This window comes from Eubalaena glacialis, chromosome 5 (assembly GCF_028564815.1).
Source record: "Eubalaena glacialis isolate mEubGla1 chromosome 5, mEubGla1.1.hap2.+ XY, whole genome shotgun sequence".
NCBI classification, from domain to species: Eukaryota; Metazoa; Chordata; class Mammalia; order Artiodactyla; family Balaenidae; genus Eubalaena; species Eubalaena glacialis.
The window spans coordinates 120084019-120108009 of record NC_083720.1 but is presented as its reverse complement, the minus strand read 5'-3'; the positions used below and the strand labels follow the sequence as shown (position 1 = coordinate 120108009).

At 36.6% G+C, this 23991-nt stretch overlaps 1 protein-coding gene across 1 annotated transcript in view; it reads right to left on the bottom strand.

Moving 5' to 3' along the window:
• TTC29 (tetratricopeptide repeat domain 29) overlaps positions 1-23991 on the bottom strand; it is a 267121-nt gene that overhangs the window by 164262 nt on the left and 78868 nt on the right. Inside the window, exon 6 of the mRNA XM_061191617.1 lies at positions 21321-21406. Coding sequence (XP_061047600.1) covers positions 21321-21406 — 86 coding nt within the window. The remainder of the gene's footprint in view (positions 1-21320; positions 21407-23991) is intronic.

Below are 23991 nucleotides of genomic sequence, written 5' to 3'. Positions count from 1 at the left end.
TTGGTACTTGGTACGTGGTTGGGTCCCTACTTACTGTGAGTCTGGAGACCTACCTTACCACCATCAATGTGCTCCCACCACAAGTCCCATTCCTGAACCCCAGTCCCTGTGACTTGGTGCTTGTCACTTGCCAATGGCGGTCACTACCATTAATTTAGCAAAAACTACCTGTGCGGAGTGTTTTATATTCTTGGTACATTTACTCTTCACAGAGCTCTTTGAGATAAATATTAACATTCCCATGGCACAAACGAGAAACACGAAGCGCAGAGAGGCTGAGTAACTCGCCCTGGTACCCACAGTCCTAGAGTTGGAGGAGGAGAAAGGATTTGGACTGGGTTTATTGGACTTCGAATCCTACTTGTTTTCTTCTAGAGCACTGTGATATGCCTACTGCCGGGTAACCCTGAGGGTGGCTGTGCTGACGGAGACCTCACACCTTACTGCCTCCTGGTGCCTTTCCCAGAAGGTACTCTCCACTTACCTACAGGGCTACCCACTGCCTGGTGTCCGATGTTCTAGACGTTAACCTCATGCTGGTCTGGTTTCAGCTTTGCCTATTACCAGCTGCTACTTTTTTCACCACATGGCCTAATGATAATAACTGATGATAGCACGAGTATTTCTTATGTCATTCCTCTGCCTGCATGACCCCCTTTTCACCCAGACAAAAGCACATCGCATTATAATGGGATGCCTTCCGTGATCCCGCCCCTCATCTCTCCAACTTCGGCTCCTATTACTTTGCTCTCCTTTTGCTTCTTCTCAGCCTCCCTGGCCCCAAGCCTCTGAGGCACATTGCTGCCTCGGGGCTTTGACCTTGACCATCGCCCCTGCTTGGAATGTACTTCCCTCACCTGCATAACTAACTCTCTCATCTGCTTCCAATCTTCCAGCAAACGTCAACTTCTCGACAAGGCCTTCCTTCTCTGATCATCTGTTTAAAATTCCTCCCACCCACCACTTGCTTTGGCATTCCTGAATCATTCCTTTGTATTTTTTTTCTTTATTTCTCTATCGCTTATGATTGTCTAACAAACTATCAACTGCTGTCATAACTCAATTGTTCATTATGTTTCATCTTCGTTGTCCGTCTTTCTCCAATGGGATGGAAGCTGCATGAGGACAAAGGTCTTTGTCTGTTTTGCTGTTGATGTATTCCAAGTGTCTAGAGCAGGATTTGGCAATAGGTGCTCCAAAACTATTTGCTGAATGAGTAAGTCATAGATTGTTCTTAAGACTACACATATTAACTAATTTAATCTCCCTGACACCCACAGGTAGGCATTATTATTATTATTACATTTTTTTTAAAGGTGAGAAAACTGAGGCACACAGAGGTGAAGCCACTGGGCCAAGGTCATATAAGTGGTAAGTGATCAAAGAAAGACTTGGACCCAAGCCATCTGATTTCAGAAGCAGCACTTTTATCTGGTCCTCTCTCCCACCTCAGTGCCATGATGCTGCCTGCAGTCTGCCACCATGCAGACCGGGCTCCAAGTTTTGGTTCCTTTTGGTACCACCTGTCCTACTGTCAACCAAGATTATAACAATGGCGTCCTGCAACAATGTTGTTAAGGAAACTGAACAAGGCTTAATGACTTGTCCAAGGCCAAAGAGCTTGTTAACAAAACCACAACTAGAACTCAGAATGTCTGACTCCCAGTTTGGTGGTCTCTCTAGTACTTTCAAAACCAATTTTGAAGATCATAATGATTGCCTGGACAGTACTTTTCCATTCCCACATAATCGATTACAATAAACAATTAAAAAGTAATTTTTGCTTTGCAAGCTTGTGACAAACATTAATAATTATTTACATAATATTTTAAAGTGAAAATGTTTATTTTGGTAATATCTGTGATATTATAACATATAAAATGAACATCATAAACAGTCACTCTGCTGTAAGCTAATATAAGCTCATAGGGAAAATGAATATGTTTAATTAAATTTAGGAAAAAGCTATAGTTAAATCATTTGCAGTACAATAATAAGGACCAAAAAACCATTATCTCTTTACTATTCCATTGGAATTTTCAGCTACATGTTATATTAATAAATATCCTCTTCATTTTACAAAGTGGGATACTAAGAGATTTGTCTATGACCTGGTAAGTCAGCGGTGGCAGCAGGAATAACATAATCCTTGCACTAACCCAGCAAATCATTCTTTTACTATTCCATACTATTCACCAGCATTTATTGAGGGAGTACAGTATGCCAGGCATAGATCTAAGTACTTTCCACATATTAACCTATTCAACCTTCACAACCACCCTATGTGTACCTATTAGCACCTAAATGGTACTAACATAATCCTTATGCTGCAAGTGAGAAACGGAGGCACAAGAGAGGTTAAGTAACTCACCCAACGTCACAGAATTAGAAGTGGCAGGACCAGGATTTGGAATCAGGCGATGTGACTCCAGGGGCTGTGCTCTTAACCACGACATCATACTGTGATAACAGTTAAGACAGTAACAGAGAGATTGGAAATCTACAGGAAGGACCTACCTCTCTCCCCCTATTTTATTTTATCCAAAAATTACAAAGATTCTGCTCTATCAGATTTTTCAACTGAAAATCTAACAAATGATACTTTTTATGCTCTTTCCCTTGCATTTACTAAGAGTTGCTGGTAGATAGCAAATTTGTATCACTAGCAAGAAGAGACCAGTGGTCATAGGAATAATGTGTTGAACACACCGCTTTTGAAAAAGAACTCTACTACTTTTTTTTCTTTTTACAGATGTATTAACTCTAGCGCTGCTACATAGTCCATTGTCAGCAAAACATCCAGAGAAAACAAGGCAAATTCAGCTAAGCAGTTAAGTCATAACCAACGAGGAATCCATGGTACGCCATTATCTATGCCAATGGAGCCTAAGAGGGAGATGGGAGATGAAAATGAGAGGTGAGAATTCCTGGCGTCTCTTTCTCTGGAGAAGCTACAAAGCAGTGGGTCACTCCTAGCCTGATGCCACTTGACACTCCCACGTCCTGTGCCCTCTCACTCTCTTCCCCCAATTCTGTGCTGATTCTGAACTGGCCCGGCAGCAGGGAGGTGATTTTTCTTTTTAGGCATCAAGTGTTATTCAATAGTAATTTCTACTGGACAAGAATAACAAAGTGTTATTTATGCCAATAAGTAGTTCATTAAGCAGAACAGATGAGAATATTTTTTAAAATGTACATGAGAAATTTCTGATGAGACTTAACAAAGGAGTTTAAAATCATCTTACTGATGACTTCGTCAGTTGCAACAGCATTAGCAATTAGGGGCATAGCTGACTCCTCAGTCAGTCTTGGCTCTGCGTTTGCTAGCTTCGTGATCTCCATGCGGAGGTCACTTAGTCTAAGTCTCAGCCTTCTTCATCTATGAAACGGGAGTAAATAGAAAATACTAGTAATATCTGCCTCTTAAGGTTCTTGTGAGTATTAAATGAGATAAAGCATATAAATAATAAGGTTGGGTACAGTTCTAGACACATAACACACAAAGACACATCAGTTGTTATTGTTCAGGATGATGCTGGTCTATCAGTTAGGGCTCATTTGATTTCATGGGACAAAAACCACCCCAATCTAATTTAGGCCAAAGGGGAAACTAGGGACTCAAATGCCACTAGGAATTGTTCTCTCCATTTCTTATCTTGGTTTTTCCTCTGTGTGTTAGCTTTATTCTCTCAGCGCACCATCCTCCATGGCTCTAGAAGCTCCCAGGCTCACCACAGAGGACTGGCTCTGATTTAAAAAAAACAAAATTATCAGGTAAGCAATCTGATTGGCTTAGCTCATTTCAGGACACTCTCCTAGAGATTCGCTGGGGTGAGATGTAATGGTGGTGGTTATATCTGTAACCCAACATTAGAAACAAGACCGTAGCCCACAGAAAGGTGGCGGTGGGAATGGTGTGATGCTCTGGGAAGACAGAGACAACAGATGTCCTCCAAATCGCTATTAAAAATTCCTCTATGTAGTTGCTTCTCCTCCTGTGGCTTTATCTCAGTTAACAGTACCATCGTACTTTGGATTACTTGAACAAAAAACTCCAGATTCATCTTGGTCTCCGTCCTGTCTCCTTACTTTCATCTACCCAGCCAGAAAAATTGTAAAGTTGTGAAATATCTGTCAAATGTGTCTATTAGGAGCTACACCACCACCACCCGAGTTCGACACCCCAGTGTGACTGGAACGCATTTTCGGCCCTCCCAGGCCTTCACTTGTGTTGTCTCCTCTCCACTGAGGGGACAGCTGCCCTTTACCTTGAAAAGTTCAATTCAAATGTCTTTGCCTCCATCTCCAAATAAGACAAAGTTTCCCTGTTGCTTCTCTAGCTCTTGGTTCCTGTTAAAGTATGGCACAAGTACGTGTTAGGTGCCTATTTCCTGTACAGACAATGCAGTCTTGCAGCATAATAAGAATCTACTTGAGTATGAGGAAATGGCTCAGATCTGTTATTCAAAAATGTGCACCAAACTGAAGATTAAAACAAATCATCACTATATATAAAATAGATAAACAACAAGGTCCTACTGTATGGCACAGGGAACTATATTCAATATCTTGTAATAACCTATAATGGAAAAGAATCTGAAGAAGAATAGATATATGCACATATATATGTATAACTGATTCACTCTGCTGTACACCTGAAACTAACACAATACTGTAAATCAACTACACTTCAATAAATAAATAAACAAATAAAATAGTCCATCATCAACACAGTAGTTACTATTCTTGTTTACATGGACTTTGGCCAGATTTAATCAGGATACCAAAAGGCATAGGGCTGTATTTTTCTCCCTATTTTATTGTTTTTGCTTTATAATTTACATGATTGTCTTTTCACTTTATCAGGTCATCTTTATGTGTCCTTTATTAGTTGTCAAGCATTTAATAACTTTCTCTAATGTTTTGGGATAAGATGAGCTGCAGAAATGACTAACTGCTACGATCATTCCTGTGTAGAAGATTTTTACTATGAAAACAGTCTATATAAAACCTACTGAAAACATTAATTAAAGTCTTTAAATTTTAATGGAACGGAAAAAATAATAGCTTACTTTTTCTTATTACAAAATCAATATATGTTAATTGTTAGAAATTTTGAGGAATACAGATCCATCACTCCCTCCAAAATAGAAAATTAAAATCATCCGTTATTCCAGCTTCCACAATCACTGAAAACAATTTGGTGTTTCTAGTATTTTCATATATACATATGTATATGTGTGTATATAAACATATAAGTACAGTCATAATGTACATTGTATTGTATCCTGATATTTTATTTAATATATTGATATTGCTTTTATTGTTATAAAATATTTATTTTTTGTGTCAAGATACTCAACAATGTTTAATTAATTTGCTATTGTACATTTACTTTGCTTCTGGATTTTTCCCCATTATAAACAATACATAACATTGTATATACAAGTTATAGCTGAATCTCTGAATATATTAATAATTATACAAACAATATTACAGCTAAATATTTGTATACATTAATAATTATTTCCTTTAGATAAATTCTGAAATGAGTAATTCCTGAGTCAAAAGATATGCAAAATTGTGAGTGTTCTTAAAACAGAACAAAGCTACCATTTATTGAATGCTTACTAAGTGCCAAGCACATTACTATCTTGTCTCATTTAATCCTCACAGCAACTATATCATCCCATTTTATGGGATGGAAAAGGAAGCTTAGAAATCAAATGATTTGCACGGGGGTAGCTGACACTGTCAGTGCTGCTCCTGTAATCTCTGCAGCCAAAGGCTGCTGAGGCAGTACCTGGAACTTTCTGTCTGATGGCTGGGCTCATGGTAAACTGGAATTGCTAGAGAATGTGTCCTTGGAAGCAGCTCTCAACCAACAGAGGCTGGGAATTGGTGGATAAATACACCAGCTCCCTTGTTCCTCCATCGGGATAACTGATCTGTTTCCCAGAGTGTGCCAGTAGGACGGAGCTCCATTGGTGGCAACACACCTTCTGTGGCCTCCTTCTTTGGCTCAATGCTCCTGCTTGTGGAACCTCTCCCAGATAAACAACCTGTACTCAAAACCATGTCTCAAAGTCTGCTACTGGGGAACCCAAATCAAAACATCAAGATGGTTAGTTGAATAGTAGTGCAAAAATGTCCACCAGAAACTCAAAGAACTCTTTGTAAGCTTTGTAAAAAAAAAAACATCTAAATATCTCAAATATCTATTTGAGCAAGAACCATGAGACACATTCAGGCTGCAATCAAAAGCATTTTGTGACTTCTACTTTATGTGATTATTTATTATGAAACTCTAGCACATAGAATCAAGTTAGCTGCACTCTTTAGAGCAGGGCACACTACTGATTTGTGCACTCCCTCTCGATTGTTTTTAATTAATTTTTTTCTCCCTTCTCCCTCCCTCTTTTATTCCCTTTCCACTCAAAGGCCCTCTGTAACGTGTCACTGAAGAGTTTCTCTGTGGAGTGGGGCTGGCACCACAGGCTAATCATCCACTGACTGTCCCCCACCCATCACTCTGAACCAGACTCCACCTCTAACCATAGTTCCTGCTGTTTCACGTCCTTGCCAGAATTTGATACTATTTGACCTTCTAATTTTTTGCCTCTAAGTCACGCTTTTATGTAAAAGAATATTAACCTTCTCCCTTGAAACGCTCACAAACGAAAGCTGTTACATACATCTATGTAATCAACCCTCGATTATTCAGGAACTGAACATCATTTTGTGGGTTGGTTAGTTTCTTCATTATCTTCCTTCTCTTTCTCTATCCCTGGCCATCAGCATTATCATTTAGAAAAAAAAAAAAAAAAAAGAGGGTCAAAAGAAGACATGCATGAAAAAAACGGTGATTTAATCTTCAACAAGTCGATTTTTATTAGTTATTAACTAAACTTTTACATGTTTATTTAGGGAGAAAGTTGAAATTACTGGGTAAAATAGTTTTTAAATATTTTTAAGTATATAGATTGAATATTAGTAGTATAGGATTAATGTTATTTTTTAGAGTCTAGTATACGTTGTTTTTATTGAGCACTAATTATACTGATAATCTCTATAAGTCAATATAGCTGTTACTTGAAGATCAAGAAACTATCTACACTGCAGATACATTTGAGAATACTTTGGATAAGTTTTAAGATGTTGAATGACATTTTTCTTTCTGAAGTTACCCCTCCCATGTTGTAGAGGAAAAATATATAATTTGGCTCGATTTATAATGATGAAGTATGATCTGAACAGAATTGTTGTTTAACCCATCTAATCCTATAATCATCTCTGGGTTCTTGCAGGTGTGATTCCTCTTCTTTGGGGGCCTCTGGATCAACGTTTGCTAACAGCTGTGCCGTTGCCTCTAGGTCTGTCATACAATTAGTCTTGTGATGAACTATGCAGGTTGCTTTATTGCTCCAGAGAACATTTTCATATGCTAGGCCTTGAACTTTAAGGAGTCTACATACATTATGTTCCATATGTCACTATTCGGGATAGTTGATTAGAGTCTCAATTTTCAGAGTCTTGAAGTTCACCCTCTTTAGAATGAACCAAATAGAAATAATTATCCTTCTTGTCATGTTCTCTCAAAGCAGATATCCGAAATTTTTGCACTATTTCTTAAATGACTGGAAACAAAAATTTCAGCAGCTTTGTAAAGAGCTACTCTAGCAGCACTTTTTTTTTTTTACAAGAAATAATAATAATATTCAGAAAGTTTTGGTTAAAGTGGTATTCTAGATCTCAAGGGAATTTCAAACCAGCTTTCACATTTAAAAAATAAATAAATGAATTTTATTACTAGAAAATCAGTGTTTATATTCATTTAGGCCATGAACTTTCTTTCCTGACATAAAACATCTTTTCATTTCCGTGAAAGTCTACAACTTGTAAATTTTGCCATACAGATTACTGTTTTTAAAAATACAGACTTTTTTTTTTCTTGAGTTTTTAAATTTTTCTGTAATGCTTTTGTCATTTAAGTGACAAATACTGTAATTTCTATGAGAAATACCATTATGTATTCATCATTTAAAAAGAAGAAAAACACACATAACACACATGCTATTTTCCTAAGCTGTAACATTGTAAAGAAAAAGAACCATTAGGAAACCTAAAAAAAAAAAAAAAGGGTTTAAGAAGAGTTAGCTCCCCATTAACGGGGAAATTTTAAAATTAAAATTAAAATTTAATTTACTAAGATTCTAGTCTGCGGTCTTTGCTACAGAAATTTTTATTAACTTGTTACTGTAAGGTCATCTGTTTTAATGCTTTAGAAAGGTCACGACTTTAAATACAGAGATAACAGTAGCAAAATTATTAGTAAAACATTTTATGTTTTCATAATCTCCAAATTATTAAAACGCATTTTTAATGAGCTACTTAAAATACTATTTTCCAAATAAGGCTAACTGTTCAAAAGGTATTAAATAAGATCAGATGTGGAATACACACATACCATATTGTAAGTTATTGCTTAATAATTTGGAGTAATAGAATTCTATGATTTGGAAATAAATCCATTTTTTAAAATTAGGAACTATGACTATTTTCTTCTTATATCAGTGTTTCTTCTAATCCTATGACCTTTTTTTGCTTGTCAGATAATGGATATTTTGAACATTTCTCTACTTAGTAAAATGTATGGAATGAAAATGAAGGAAGTGCTATTTGGATAGTGGTTGGGGTGTGTGGGGAGGGTCTATGATGCTGAATAGAAAGAGGTCTGCACGGCAACAACTGGGGGAAATGGGATACGGAACAGCTGCTCCTTTAGATTCCCGAGAAGGAGGCTGCTTGAGGTGGGTCACGGGGCAAAAGGATAAGGTGGATAAAAACTCTGATGTAAAGCAGCAAAATGACTGCTGAGACCCCTGACCTTACACCTGAACCGTCTCAAGCTGCATGGTGGGCCCTCTATAGCATGCTTCCCAAGCTGGTGATGAACTACACAGGACCAGGAGGCGCACTGGCTGCACACAGGGCTGTCTGCATGTTTTGTATAATGATAACCAGAGGTCCTCTGGGAGGAGGAGGCCATGTTTCCTCTGTGCCGGCATCTGAGCTCCTCTCAGACACTCAGGCCATTAAACAGGAACAGAAGGGTCAATTTTAGGTAATGATTTCTAATTGCAAGTAAAGACAACTTCTGTTTAATGGACAGTGAAGAGCTCTGATCTTTAAATTAAGAAATGACTCAAATTTCTTTTCTTTTTTTTTTGGATAAATGCCTTTTTTTAACTCAAGGAAAAGTTATTAATAAATTAATAAAAAGTTGGTTTATTAATAAGAATGTTGGTTTATTATATTTCCATTAGAAAAATATGTGCCACTACAAAGATAAATGTAAGCACTATGTAATTTACATATGATACATTTAGTGAATTACAGTTAAGAAAAAAATAAGTACAAAGCAGGAGCTTTCAATAGATACTCAGTAAATGTTACCTACTAGAGTATCATTGCTGTCATTGTTCAGTGCTAATTATATCATAGCCTGCAGTAATAATGGTACCTTACATCTGAAAACTGCTGATAGTCTAAAGTGTAAACATACTTTTATTTCTTTTGATTTTCACAAAGATATAGTGAAGCTGCCATCATCATCCTTATTTTACAAATGAAACTGAGCCTCCAAGAAGTTAAGTGACTAAGCTAAGGTCAGCAGCTCGTACGTGGCAGACAGGACTAAGACCCATCTCTTCTAACTTCAACTCTCATGTGCTCTTTCTACACCGTAGTTACCTTCCATATAAAGACTATAGTTCAAAACCTACCGTCAGTTCAAATATTTAACTGCTTAACAATTAGAGATATCACTTATATGTGAAATCTAAAAAAAAAATGATACAAATGAACTCATTTACAAAACAGAAATAGACTCACAGACATAGAAAACAAACTAATGGTTACAAAAGGGGAAAGGGGGGCATAAATTAGGAATTTGGCATTAACAGATACTACTATATATAAAATAGGTAAACAACAAGGACCTACTGTGTAGCACAGGGAACTATATTTAACATCTTGTAATAACCTATAATGGAAAAGAATCTGGAAAAGAAAAAAAATATATATATATATATAAAGAATAAATATATATTCATATATATATGTGAATCACTTTGCTGGTACACCTGAAACATTGTATAATAAATCAACTATACTTCAATAAAAAAAACAATTAGAGAGATATTGCTATGTACACTTGAACTACATTACATAAAGACGATCTTTATCATGTAACATACTTTCTAAATAAAATCCTACTTCCAACAGCTTTTTAAAGACTTTCACCTACACATTTAACATTTTATCCTATGTTAACTGTTGGTTTGGGAATACTTGGGCCTAGAGCAAAAACCAGAAATTGTGATTTTTGTAGATGTTTGACCATCTAGCACTTTGGAAACTAGTTATTTTATGCATATTAATGGTAATATAATAGTCACAATTTTCTATATGTTAGACTTTATGCCATAAATTTTACACACGTTTTCTCACTTAATTCTCACAGAGCTGTGCTGAGTTAGGGAGCAGTATTATTCCCATTTTACAGATGAAGAAACTAATGTTCAGAAATGTCACTTTGCTTATGTAATGTCATATGGTGAGGTGATAGCAGAGCTTGGATTCCATCCTCCATCAGCTGATTTTAAAGTCCACCATCTTAACCATTTCACATTGTCCTCTCTTTTCAAAGAGTTGTTAAATATACTCTCTAAAAAGCAATTGAGAGTTCCTTATCAGAAGCATGCTAGCATTTACTGCCTTTACTTCATGCAGACTTCTAAGAACCACAGATTTGGTAACAGATGTGAGCATTGTATCCACCCAGGCAACTCTAACTAAATATTATGATACCCTATTAAACTGGTCCCAAACTTCTCGCAGTCTAGTACACAGAGCTGAAAGAAGACAGGAAAGGGTGAAAGGCAGATTGAAGAAGCAATTGCTCCTGTAGACAAACTGATTCAGATTATGTACATTAGTAGGTATGGTCCATCAGAAAGAGTTATCATATCATCCTATACTGCAGATGTGCAGAATTTTGTGGAGTTGAAGCATGTGAATGAATGCACCAAAGACCTAAATGAAGATAGAGCCTCAAAGCACCTCTTTCTCCATCTCTCCTTTGCCTTGGCCCTTGGCTTCTTCACTTTCTTTCCATTTCTCTCCTTTTTTTTTTTTTAACATTTCTTTTCACATATAGTTTTCAACAATGTGTCACATAAAGAGCAAGAGAATCAAAAGCAATTGCTGCAGGAGTATTTGTTTCCTTTCCTTTCCCAGCTACTAGTTCTGGCCTGGCCAACTCCTCCTTCCTCCCCCAAACCAGCCCCCCATACTGGGCCTCTACTATGCAGATGAGAGTTAGAATTTTGGGGGGAAAGAGTAGGGATAGAAGAAGTAGAAATGAGCCTACTAAAAAGAACCACAATTTCTTTTTCTTTTTAATTTATTTTATTAAAGTATAGTAATTTACAATGTTGTGTTAATTTCTACTGTATAGCAAAGTGATTCAGTTATACATATATACATATACATTCTTTTCATATTCTTTTCCCTTATGGTTAATCACAGGAAACTATGAATATAGTTCCCTGTACTATACCGTAGGACTTTGTTGTTTGCCCAGTCTATGTATAATAGTTTGCATCTGCTAATACCAAACTCCCAATCCATCCCTCCCCCACTCCACCTCCCACTTGGCAACCACAAGTCTGTTCTCAATGTCTGTGAGTCTGTTTCTGTTTCATAGATAGGTTCATTTGCATCATATTTCAGATTCCACATATAAGTGATATCATATGGTATCTGTCTTTCTCTGTCTGACTTACTTCACTTAGTATGATAATCTCTAGGTCGATCCATGTTGCTGCAAATGGCATTATTTCATTCTTTTTTATGGTTCAGTAGTATTCCATTGTATATATATACCACATCTTCTTTATCCATTCATCTGTCCATGGACATTTAGGTTGTTTCCATGTCTTGGCTTATTGTAAATAGTGCGGCTATGAACATTGGGGTGCATGTATGTTTTCAAATTGGAGTTTTCTCTAGATATATGCCCAGGAGTGGGATTGTTGGATCATATGGCAACTCTACTTTGAGTTTTTTGAGGAACCTCCATACTGTTTTCCATAGTGGCTACACCAATTTACTTTCCCACCAATGGTGTATGAGGGTTCCCTTTTCTCCACACCTTCTCCAGCATTTGTTATTGGTAGACTTTTTAATGATGGCCATTCTGACCAGTGTGAGGGTACCTTATTATAGTTTTGATTTGCATTTCTCTAATAATTAGTGATGATGAGCATCTTTTCATGTGCCTGTTGAAGAGCCACAATTTCTTGACATGAGAGAGAAAAGCAGGCAGATGAGAGAGGGAAGGGAGAGGAGTGATTAACCATGTGTGAGTGGAACACAGGAAGGAACTTTGGGGTCCAGAGAGTGACATGAAGATACAGGCTTCAGGATATCTAGGGAAAGACAAATTGAAAAAAATTTTTAAATGGAAGGAGAGAAGAGTCTAGAAGATGTTACTATGAGTTAAGAACTTTACCTCTTGTTCTTTGAGGACAAGTAAGGAGAAATTGATATTACTTTTCTTTTAGCTTGGTGGATGTTTTCCTTTTAATATGGTATTCCACCAAGAGAGCCATGAAGAACTCACATTTATTCGGGTTACATCATGGTTTCATGGTAGATAAAAATCTTCACTTATAAAAGTGACCAAAAGGAAAATTTGTTTTATGTATATTACTGTAGAATCTGCCAAGGCATGTGTGTGTCAGCTAGATTACCATTTAGATGAAGAGCCCACTGTCATCAAGTATGGAGTGACTTTTAAAGGGAGAAGGTATCAAATTGAGCACAGAAAAAACTAAATGGAAACAACTGTAAGAATCCCCAAACTTTCTGTGCCTTAAACATTACAAATCAAATAAATCATCCTTTGTTAAAAATGCCTGCTGATATATAATAGCTTTGTCTTTGTTTGCATCTATTGAGTTAAAAGAATAACTAAAATTTAATTACAATTACTTAGTGAAAACTTAAGAATATATCATTTTACAAATATGACCCATACCCTCCATTGTTAATATTTATCTACAATCCACTAGTTGCTAGAATATTAGTGTAACTATTTTTTTCTGCTACATCGTTTACATGCATTTTCCTATGGGATGCTGCTGATGAAGCTAGAGATTGGGGTTAACCATGCATACAAGCTAACACCAATATTAGAAGCATTCTAAGTTATTATAAAGATGCTGACATGTCTTCAAACATACAAAGAGCTACTGTTTTGTATATGGAATAATTAAATACTAGGACAAGAATTTTGTACTACAAAAGCAAATGAAATATCAATGTGGTGAATTTTTCTTTCACAGTATAATTTTTGATAGGAAGAAGATACGAAGAAGATACGAAGACAAAGTAAAGTTGATGTTCCTAAGATTAGGAAGTGGAATAGAGTATTTAGAGAGAAAGAAAATTCGTGCATGAAAACAATTTACTACAATAGGACCATCCTTTTTCTTAAAATAACTTTATGGTTGCAATATTTGATTGTGGGAGTTGGGCCAACTTTGCATAATGTCTTGAATGTGATTTTTGGTAAAATATTTTTCTCTTTGAAATCTTAGGACTTCATAAGATACATTTACTTTCTAAAATTCAGAATTTACTCTACTTGGAACGTTTTCAGGTGGAAATTGATGATGGCCAAAGGGAATTACTACTTCTTTCCTCAGCACCTGATTGATATACGTGGGTAGCTTTCTCCTCCTTAAATGTCAGCGTCTCTGTGACCTGCTGCACAGGTTTATTACAGGAACTATCACTTCTCTTCACCAAATGCCCTTTTCTCATTAGTAGGTATTTCAGCCCTAAATAAATCCATTATTTGTTTTTAGTTTAGTGCTAGTCCGTCATTCAGTAAAGAATGCTTGGTCAGCAAAGAATGGATGACCAAACCTTATTCATATACTTGTCAACATAGTCTTCTATTACATGTATTAATCATTTATTAATAAATTAAAGCTTTTAAATTGAGATACATTAGCAAAATTTCAGAGTCCCTTCTGTTTCAGATCATCAGAACCATTCATTAGGGATATTTACTTGTGACAGGTTTCTCTAAGCCAAGATTCTCTGAAAAAAATCACGTAAAAATCTTTAAACAGATGAACAACATTACTGGAAGGGAGAAGAAATTTGTTAGAGGTAGTGCTTGAATCTAGGGGCAAGATACTGAAAATCTGAAAATATTCCAAATTATAAACTTAAAATACAAGTGAGAGAATAAAAACAGTGTACAGAATTGATGATGAGATAGACTGAATATGAAAAGGAAATGTTAAAATCTAACTGGACACTTTCTCACGCTGGTTCCCACATGACGAAGTTGATTTCAGGGCATTCTTACTGCCCTCCAGAACTACAGTGTGACAGAAACACCATCGATGTTTTAGAACAGATGAAGATAGTGTTGGTAATACAGCACAGGGTGGGAAAGTAGGATAAAAAAGGATTTCAAAAGAAAAATTATTTTTTCATGTGTTGAATTTTTGCCTTGTGATTAGATAACCAGGCAGATACCTAATCAACCAATCAGGGAATCAATCTTATCTATTAATTGATCATGTAATTCTTTTTTTACGATACATTCACTAAATAAGGTGTGGGTTTCCAATAGACATCTTGTAAACTAGAAGCCATGCCTTCAGATGGAGAGCAGCTGCAGAAGGAAAGACAGGCTGTAGTTTGCAAATAGAAAATAGATCACTAGGTTATACAATCACCTTCACCAAGTCCAGAAAGAAAAAAGTGAAAAGGCACAGGGAACTCTATTCAATATCCTGTGATAAACCATAATGGAAAAGAATATGAAAAAGAATGTATATATATGTATAACTGAGTCACTTTGCTGTTCAGCAGAAATTAACACAACATTGTGTATCAACTGTACTTCAATAAAATAAATTTTAAAAAAACTGAAAGGGGACTGAAACTCAAGTCTGTAGAATGTCCTTTTATATCTGAAAGGAAGGAGGGAAAAGTGGCTAAAGTAAGATACTAGAGAGAATGAAAAGATGGCGGCCATCTATCTGAAATCAAAGCAAGATGTCAGGTTTTGTGGGAACTAATTTCAGTGCAACAGCAAAAACACGCTGCTCTCTAAAATCAGCCCGAGCTGGAAGACCTCCATGCCCCCAATCAGGTACAACTGCTCAGTGCCTATTCTCCACCCAGCCACACCCCAGCGCCAAATTCCCATTCTCTGGTGATTCCCTGGTACCTGTTTCCTGCCTCCTGTTTTCCAGCTGTGAATCTGATGCCTTTTCGAGTTTGCTCTTAGCATCTTGTATCCAGACCTGAAAACAGATTTTTCACTGGAGCTGCAGCTCTGCCCGTGGGTCTGGCTCAAATCTTATGATCGATTCCTGCAAATTCTCAGTTCTGGGTGAGCTGTGTTCCAAAAAGGTAACAATATTCTGCCTCAAGCAAGTGTTTGGTTCTTCCCAACCACACAGGCTACTCTTGACAGTAGCAGTGAGCCAAGGCCTGGAATATGGCCTGCCTGGTTTTCCAAAGACTCCGCCCTGGCTGGAGAGTTACATGACAAGAATGAACTAACCTTGACTCTCAGTGAGGTACATGCCTGAGTGAGGGGGTTGAGATCTTACTGGAAATATCTGCAAGGAGATCTCTCATTCCAGCCCCAAACCGGGATAGGAGACAGAAGGAATGTGCTCATTTCTATCCTTTAGACACGCTGGTTTCCTTGGCTTATATGCCATCATCTATTCCTGGTTTTCCTGCTACCTCTCCAGAGACACTGCTTAATCTCCTTGGCACCTGCTTCTCCCAGCTTGGCCCTAGAACTTTTTCATTCATCATTAACTGTCTCTAGGAAATCTCCTCCACTCAACAACTTCAATATGCTGAAAACTTGCAAATTTATACAGCCTCAAATTTACACAGCATCTTCAATCCAGACCTCCTCTTGAGCTCCAGGCCCACATATACCACTGTCTATAGATCTCTCCTTGGCTATCTCAAAAACTCCTCAAACTCAACATATTCAAAACTGAACTCCTCATTTCCCCCCAAGCCTGGGCATCCTGTGGCAACCCCCACCAGAGGCCATGCAGCTCTACAGCCAGGAACCTAGGCCCATCTGCACGCCACTGTCTCTCTCACCTCCCAGATTTAATCTAATTCCAAGTCCCCCAGAACTTCTGAATCTATTTCCTTCCATATTCACTACTACTACTAAAGCCCAGAGACTTAGTTGATTAGTGTAAAAATAATAAAAGCTACTAATTATCAAAAGTTTATTATATACCAGGCAGGCACTCTTTTAAAACTTGATATAAATTGTCTTTTCTAATCATCCTATGTATTAGCTTCCTAGGACTGAAGTAACAAGGCAAACTAAATGGCTCAAAAATAAAGGAATGCAAGAGAGTTCCCTTTTCTTCACACCCTCTCCAGCATTTATTGTTTGCAGAATTTTTGATGATGGCCATTCTGACCGGTGTGAGGTGATACCTCACTGTAGTTTTGATTTGCATTTCTCTAATGATTAGTGATGTTGAGCATCCTTTCATGTGTTTGCTGGCAATCTGTATATCTTCTTCAGAGAAATGTCTATTTAGGTCTTCTGCCCATTTTTGGATTGGGTTGTTTGTTTTTTTGACATTGAGTTGCATGAGCTGCTTGTATATTTTGGAGATTAATCCTTTGTCAGTTGCTTCATTTGCAAATATTTTCTCCGATTCTGAGGGTTGTCTTTTCGTCTTGTTTATGGTTTCCTTTGCTGTGCTTTTAAGTTTCATTAGGTCCCATTGTTTATTTTTGTTTTTATTTCCCTTGCTCTAGGAGGTGCGTCAAAAAGGATCTTGCTGTGATTTATGTCATAGAGTCTGCCTATGTTTTCCTCTAAGAGTTTTATAGTGTCTGGTCTTACATTTAGGTCTTTAATCCATTTTGAGTTTATTTTTGTGTATGGTGTTAGGGAGTGTTCTAATTTCATTCTCTTACATGTAGCTGTCCAATTTTCCCAGCACCACTTATTGAAGAGGCTGTCTTTTCTCCACTGTATATGCTTGCCTCCTTTATCAAAGATAAGGTGACCATATGTGCGTGGGTTTATCTCTGGGCTTTCTATCCTCTTCCATTGATCTATATTTCTGTTTTTTGTGCCAGTACCATACTGTCTTGATTACTGTAGCTTTGTAGTATAGTCTGAAGTCCAGGAGCCTGATTCCTCCAGCTCCGTTTTTCTTTCTCAAGATTCCTTTGACTATTTGGGGTCTTTTTTGTTTCTATACAAACTGTGCAATTTTCTGTTCTAGTTCTGTGAAAAATGCCATTGGTAGTTTGATAGGGATTGCATTGAATCTGTAGATTGCTTTGGGTAGTGTAGTCATTTTCACAGTGTTGATTCTTCTGAACCAGGAACATGGTATATCTCTCCATCTGTTTGTATCATCTTTAATTTCTTTCATCAGTGTCTTAGAGTCAGAATGTAAATTGATACAGCCACTATGGAGAACAGTATGGAGATTCCTTAAAAAACTAAAAATAGAACTACCATATAATCCAGAAATCCCACTACTGGGCATATACCCTGAGAAAGCCATAATTCAAAAAGAGTCATGTACCACAATGTTCATTGCAGCACTATTTACAATAGCCAGGAAATGAAAGCAACCTAAGTGTCCATCAACAGATGAATGGATAAAGAAGATGTGGCACATATATACAATGGAATATTCCTCAGCCATAAAAAGAAACAAAATTGAGTTATTGGTAATGAGGGGGATGGACCTAGAGTCTGTCATACAGAGTGAAGTAAGTCAGAAAGAGAAAAACAAATACCGTATGCTATCACATATATATGGAATCTAAAAAAAAAAAAAAGATTCTGAAGAACCTAGGGGCAGGACAGGAATAAAGATGCAGACATAGAGAATGGACTTGTGGACACAGGGAGGGGGAAGGGTAAGCTGGGAAGAAGTGAGAGAGTGGCATGGACATATGTACACTACCAAATGTAAAATAGATAGCTAGTGGGAAGCAGCCGCATAGCACAGGGAGATCAGCTCAGTGCTTTGTGACCACCTAGAAGGGTGGGATAGGGAGGGTGGGAGGGAGACACAAGAGGGAGGGGATATGGGGATATATGTATATGTATAGCTGATTCACTTTATTATACAGTAGAAACTAACACAACAATGTAAAGCAATTATACTCCAATAAAGATGTTAAAAAAAAAATAAAGGAATGGATTCTTTCACAGTTTTGAAGCCTAGCAATCTGAAATCAAAGGGTTGGCAGGACAATGTTCTTATGGGGAGGGGATCCTTCCTGCTTCTTCAAGCTTCTGGTGGCTCCAGGCATCCCTTGACTTGTGGCACTGCAACTTCAATCTCTACCACCATCTTCACAGGGACTTGTCCTCTGTGGGCATGTCTTCTTGTCTTCTGTCTGTTTCAAACCTCCTTCTGCCTTTTTCTTATAAGGACCCTGTCACTGGATTTAGAGCCCAGCCAGAAAATCCAGCACAATGATCACCTCATCTCAAGAGCCTTAACTTAATTACATCTGCAAAGACCTTTTTTCTAAATATGGTAAAATTCATAGATTCCAGGGATTAGAAAGTGGACATATCTTTTTAAGGCCACCATTCAACCCCCCAAAAAGTAAATATACTTATTAGTTGAGGCAATTGAGACTTAGAGAATTTAAGGGATTTGTCCAAGGTCACACAGTTAATATGAATGCGAGCTTCACATTTGATTTATGGTTTCCTTACCTCCAGAAAAATAATTTCAATACTTTTCTGAAAGGAGTAACAGTATCAAGAAATTTGTCACTTGGATGCCAAATGCTGCTTCTTAAATACATTCATTACTAGACTATCCTACAGCACTACTGTTATCTTCCAAAACTATAGATCAGATCCATCATGCCTGGCATGTTGTCTGTCACTTAGAAGATGCTCAATAAACAGTTGTCAGTAAATGAATGAGATCATGCCACCAGCCTCATCAAAGTCACCAAACATTCCAAATTGCTTAAAAAATGAGCTTCACATTCCAACAAAGCATTCAAGACCCTCCAACCCTCCAAAAGATTAAAAAGTATAATTTTGGAATTACGATGAATTCCTAATTCTTAGAAAGGCTGTACTTAGAATGAGTACAGCCTTTCTAAGAATGTCTAGAAGTCATACAAGAAGAAATTGATAAATTTGGCCACACACATATCTAAAAGTTCAGGATGGAAGAATTTCATAATAAGGCCAAAAAACAGTGGCTTGGAAAAATATTCACAACATGTATTAATACATATGCCTAATTTCCTAAAGATATACGTAGCTCCCGAGGAAGCAGGCACCTTCATTTATTGTTGTATGACAATAAACTTGTTAAGCTTCTTTGAAGGGAAGATTAGAAATAAAAATAAATTTATCTTTAAATTCATCTCCTCTCCTCTCTGAACCAGCATTTCCACACTTATGAATTTATTCTGTAGATCTTCTCTCACTTTGGCACAAAGCTATTCACTGCTATACACTTTGTGAAACAAAACTGATTGGAAATAACCTAAATGCCCACCAATAGGAGATAGTTAAATCCATTACAGTACAACTATACCATGGGATACTATGAGTCTCTTTTAAAATGAGGCATGTCTATATATACATTAGTATGGAGGAAGTTAACTCAGGGGACAGAACAGTGTGTATAAAACGTTACCATTTTGTAAACAACAAAAAGGACACACACATATATATATATATATATATACGCACCTATATGCCAGGCATATCTATGAATATTTTTGGAAGGATAAACCAGAAACTTGTAACTGTATTTGCCTTTGAGAAAAGAACTGTGAGACTGAGTACAGGGACGGAAGGAAGATTTATTTTTCATTGTAAACCCTATTGTATTGTTTGAATTTATTTTGCCATGTGCCTGCCATGTGATAGAGAGAGAGACAGAGAGAGAATCTATAAGCTAATTTTCACCTAATTTTCCAACTTGATCTCCTACTGTATCCTATCTTGTACATGACAATTCATTGCTTCTCAAACCTACTGACTATGATCATATTGAGTGTGTGGGAGTGTGTGTGTGTGTGTCTGATATGCTATCATCCTCGACTCTCACGCTTTCTGCCTGTATAAATCCTGCCCCTCAAAAGCTCTTCTGTGCAACCTTCCTGATCTTCAGTGTTGAAACTAACTACTCTTACCTCTGAACTCAGAAAACCCCTGTTCATCCTGCTTTGAATTATAGTTGTTTACAAGTTGGTCACCCTCATTAAATTAGCTCCTAAAGGGAAGTGTGCACCTTGTTGGCCTCTGCGTTCCTCAAAGTACCTGGAACACAACAGCCTTGCTGTGTGCATGTCATTAACTAAAAAATATTAAGTAGAAGAGTCAACTAGGAAAACCCAAGTCTCTTATGATTAAACCCAATTTTAAGGATGATAGAGAAAAATATTTAGCCAATCACAGGAATGCTATTTAGCATGACTATCTAAAAGAGCCAAGAAGAGCTCCTCAAAGCTGAAAAATAAAGCCAATACTTCATATCGAATAGGATTATTACATGAGATGTATGTGAAATTCAATAAGAAGTTACAGTTGAAATATATTAGAGGTAAGAGAAGAATGAAAGAAAAATGATTTCAGTTTTAATACGGAAAAGATAGCTCTTGACATTTTGTTTTTTGGGTTTTTTAGTCAAACACACCAAGCCTGGTCATAAAATAGACAAACACTGATTTTTATCCTGAAGCAGGCTATTTCTCAGATTGGGACTATGTCTTCCACCTTTGCAGCCCTCCTTCCTGCCCTCCCCACACACAAAGGAAAGGTTCACTGCAATGCAATTCAATCTATTGCTTATTAACTACAGTTTTTTCTAAGAAAATTTTCTCAGATCATATTATGTTTGCTGTAATTTTTTTTTTTTTACTATTTACTTTTTGCTGTCATTTAAACCCATTTCCTCTTGTCCTTGGTGATATAGGAGTGGAGGGTCCCATTACTCCATATATTTAACTTTCATCAATAAAACCAATTTTTAATGCTTCTAGAATAGTGCTATTCTGCTTTAGTCTCTATAAATAGGTACACTGACATCCAGCCCACCCCAGTTCTGTTGGCCTTATAACAACATACAATAAAAAAAAAAACAAATATAATAAAATGAAATGAATAAAATAAAATAAAAATTAAAAGTGGTAGTGATTAAAAGTCAACTTGAACTTACTGCTAATGCTGTTTCATACTCTCCAGCAGCCAAGTGCGCTAAGCCCAAGTAATAGGAAGCTTCTTCTTCCATCTTTTTGTCATTTCCTAAAACGAAAATGTAGAAAAAATCATTATGGTATTAAAGAAATTGGTTTATTACAACAAACAGAATCTTTGCTTTTTAAGAGAGTAGGAAGTTATTATAACAAAGTATACAGATTTATATCAACAATCTCTGAAACCTAACTGTGTACTCATCAAAAAGGCTGATGTTAATACAATTTACCTGGGTCACAGATATAAGTGAGTAACGTGCATTAGCAATATAACTATGAGGAGTTTCCCTCCACGTACAAAACCCAGTATTAGCATTTTGACATTCATATATAAATTCCATACCGGTCCACCATGTAAAACCTATAGTCATTCACCATAGCTGCGACTACATACGTGAAATAATTGATAAAGAATATCAGCCTTACATGGTGCACAGACAAACAAACACACACAGGCTGGCATTCAGCTAAGTCTCTAATAGGGCAGATAATTAGCAGATTAAGGAATTATTGTCTTGATTAGGTTCAATTTTAAAGCTATTGGTTAAAACCTGGGTGAGAAGGACTGCCAGAGCTTGGTTTCTTGGTATAAAATTCCATTCATATTTTGAAATCCAAACACATTTTTTCCTTGCTAATGACTGGTAAATGCTTTTCACCATCTTTTCACAAGGAATTTAGCCTTTCTAATTTCTGCATAATGTGCTTTATTCCAGGAGTTATCAAATTTTTCTTTCCAAAAGCAAAATGTGCAAACGTGTAACACATGGTTCAACAAGACATACATCATACCATCTAATAAATACATAATTTATTTACATTTAATGTACTAAATTGAACACATAAATCTAATATACTTGCAAGAATCATTAGAGGTTCTTATTTTAAAATGGAATACTATCCTTTTTCTACTTTTGTAAGTCTTTGGCTTTTAATGTTACCTAACTCCTAGGTAATGCAAATGCTGACAGATCCACCCTCATTTTCGATGTTTGGAAAGTAAGCATCCTTAGATTTCTGAACTCTGCATTCCCACCATGATGGATTTCCACAGGAGCTAGCAATTCTCTACGCTGCACTCACTCTCAGCAATCACTCAATTACCTCTCGTGAAGCAGTGGCTCAATTGGAAGACTGTGAAGAAACAGGCTGGCAAATGTCAGTGACAGTAGTTTTTTTCTTCTCTAGCAATTTCATCAATTGCAAAGAATTATACCCTCAAGATCTCACTTCAGCAGAGTTGATGGTGCTAGCGATTCAGTCTGGGGAATTTTAACTCATAACTCAGCTGGGCCCTCACTTTTTCTCTGTTATGTGTTTATGAGTACTGGGGAGAAGGGTGGGACTAGGGAAGGGGAAGAAGGGGTAGAAGGAAGAGGCTATGGCGGGAAGTTCCCTCTTAGGTAATTAAAGGTTGACGATTTGTGACTTGTACTTTCTGTGTTAAATGGTGTAACCACGTTAAAGCACTAACCACCTCATGCTTGGATAGAGTATCGTCATTTGTATCTAACTTTATGTAAAGAGCAGTCCAGCAAAGAGGAGAAGAAAAAAGAAATCTATCCCTATTGATAGAAAGATTTTGAAGCAGCTAACTCAAATAGTCAGATCACACCAAATATTAGTATTAAAATAGGATTTAAGTATAAGAAATTTTCCTGCTTACTAATTGAGACAAAGTTAAAGTGAAAGCAATAAAATAATGGAGGAAGATGTCAACATTATTAAAGCTGAGTAACACAAATACAAGAGAAAAAAGGGTAAAATATTATTTATATTGTGTTGTTTATTTGAGTGGGTTAAATTTATATTGGCCTTGCTATCCAAGTCAATAATCATTTATCTTAAAAAATCATGTTTTTAGTTTTAAGACTAAATTGTTCATTCTTACACTAGTACGTTTACTAGAGAATCTAAAGAGGAAGTCGTCACAGGCGGAATAATGGACAGAGACTATGTTCTTCGGAGTAACTCAAATGTTTAATTAAAATGTGCCCTAAAACTTCCTTTTGTTATTTGGCTAAAACATATTCACTCATTCATTTATTCAATGAGTACTTATTGAGGACTTACTCTGTACCTGGCACAGCTCCAAGCACTTGGGATACATCAGTACATTAACCAGACAAATTCCCTGTCCTTGGGAAGTTTATATTTTAGAGAAATATAAAAAAGAGACAGGAAATTGAAAATAAACATTATAAATTATATGGTTAGTTGTATGGTGATAAGTATTCTGGGGAAAAAATAGAGCAGGGTAAGGGGATTTGGGAGTGCTAAGTAGGGGTACAAAGAAAAAGGCAGGTTTCAATATTAAATACAGTTGTCAGGGTAGTGGATATCACTGAGAAGATGGTATCCACAAGAAAATGAAATTAAAGATAACAGAAAATTTTGGGAAACACAGAACTATGTGGAAATTAAACACACTCCTAAATAACCAATGTGTCAAAGAAGAAATCAAAAGGTAAACTAGAATACTTGGTGATGAATGGAAATAAAAATACAAAAACCCAAAACTTGTGGGAATCAGCTAAAGCAGAGCATAGAGGGACAAGTACAGTTATAAATGCCTATTTTTAAAAATAGGAAACATCTTTCCACTTTACAAAACTAGAAAAAGAAGAGCTAACT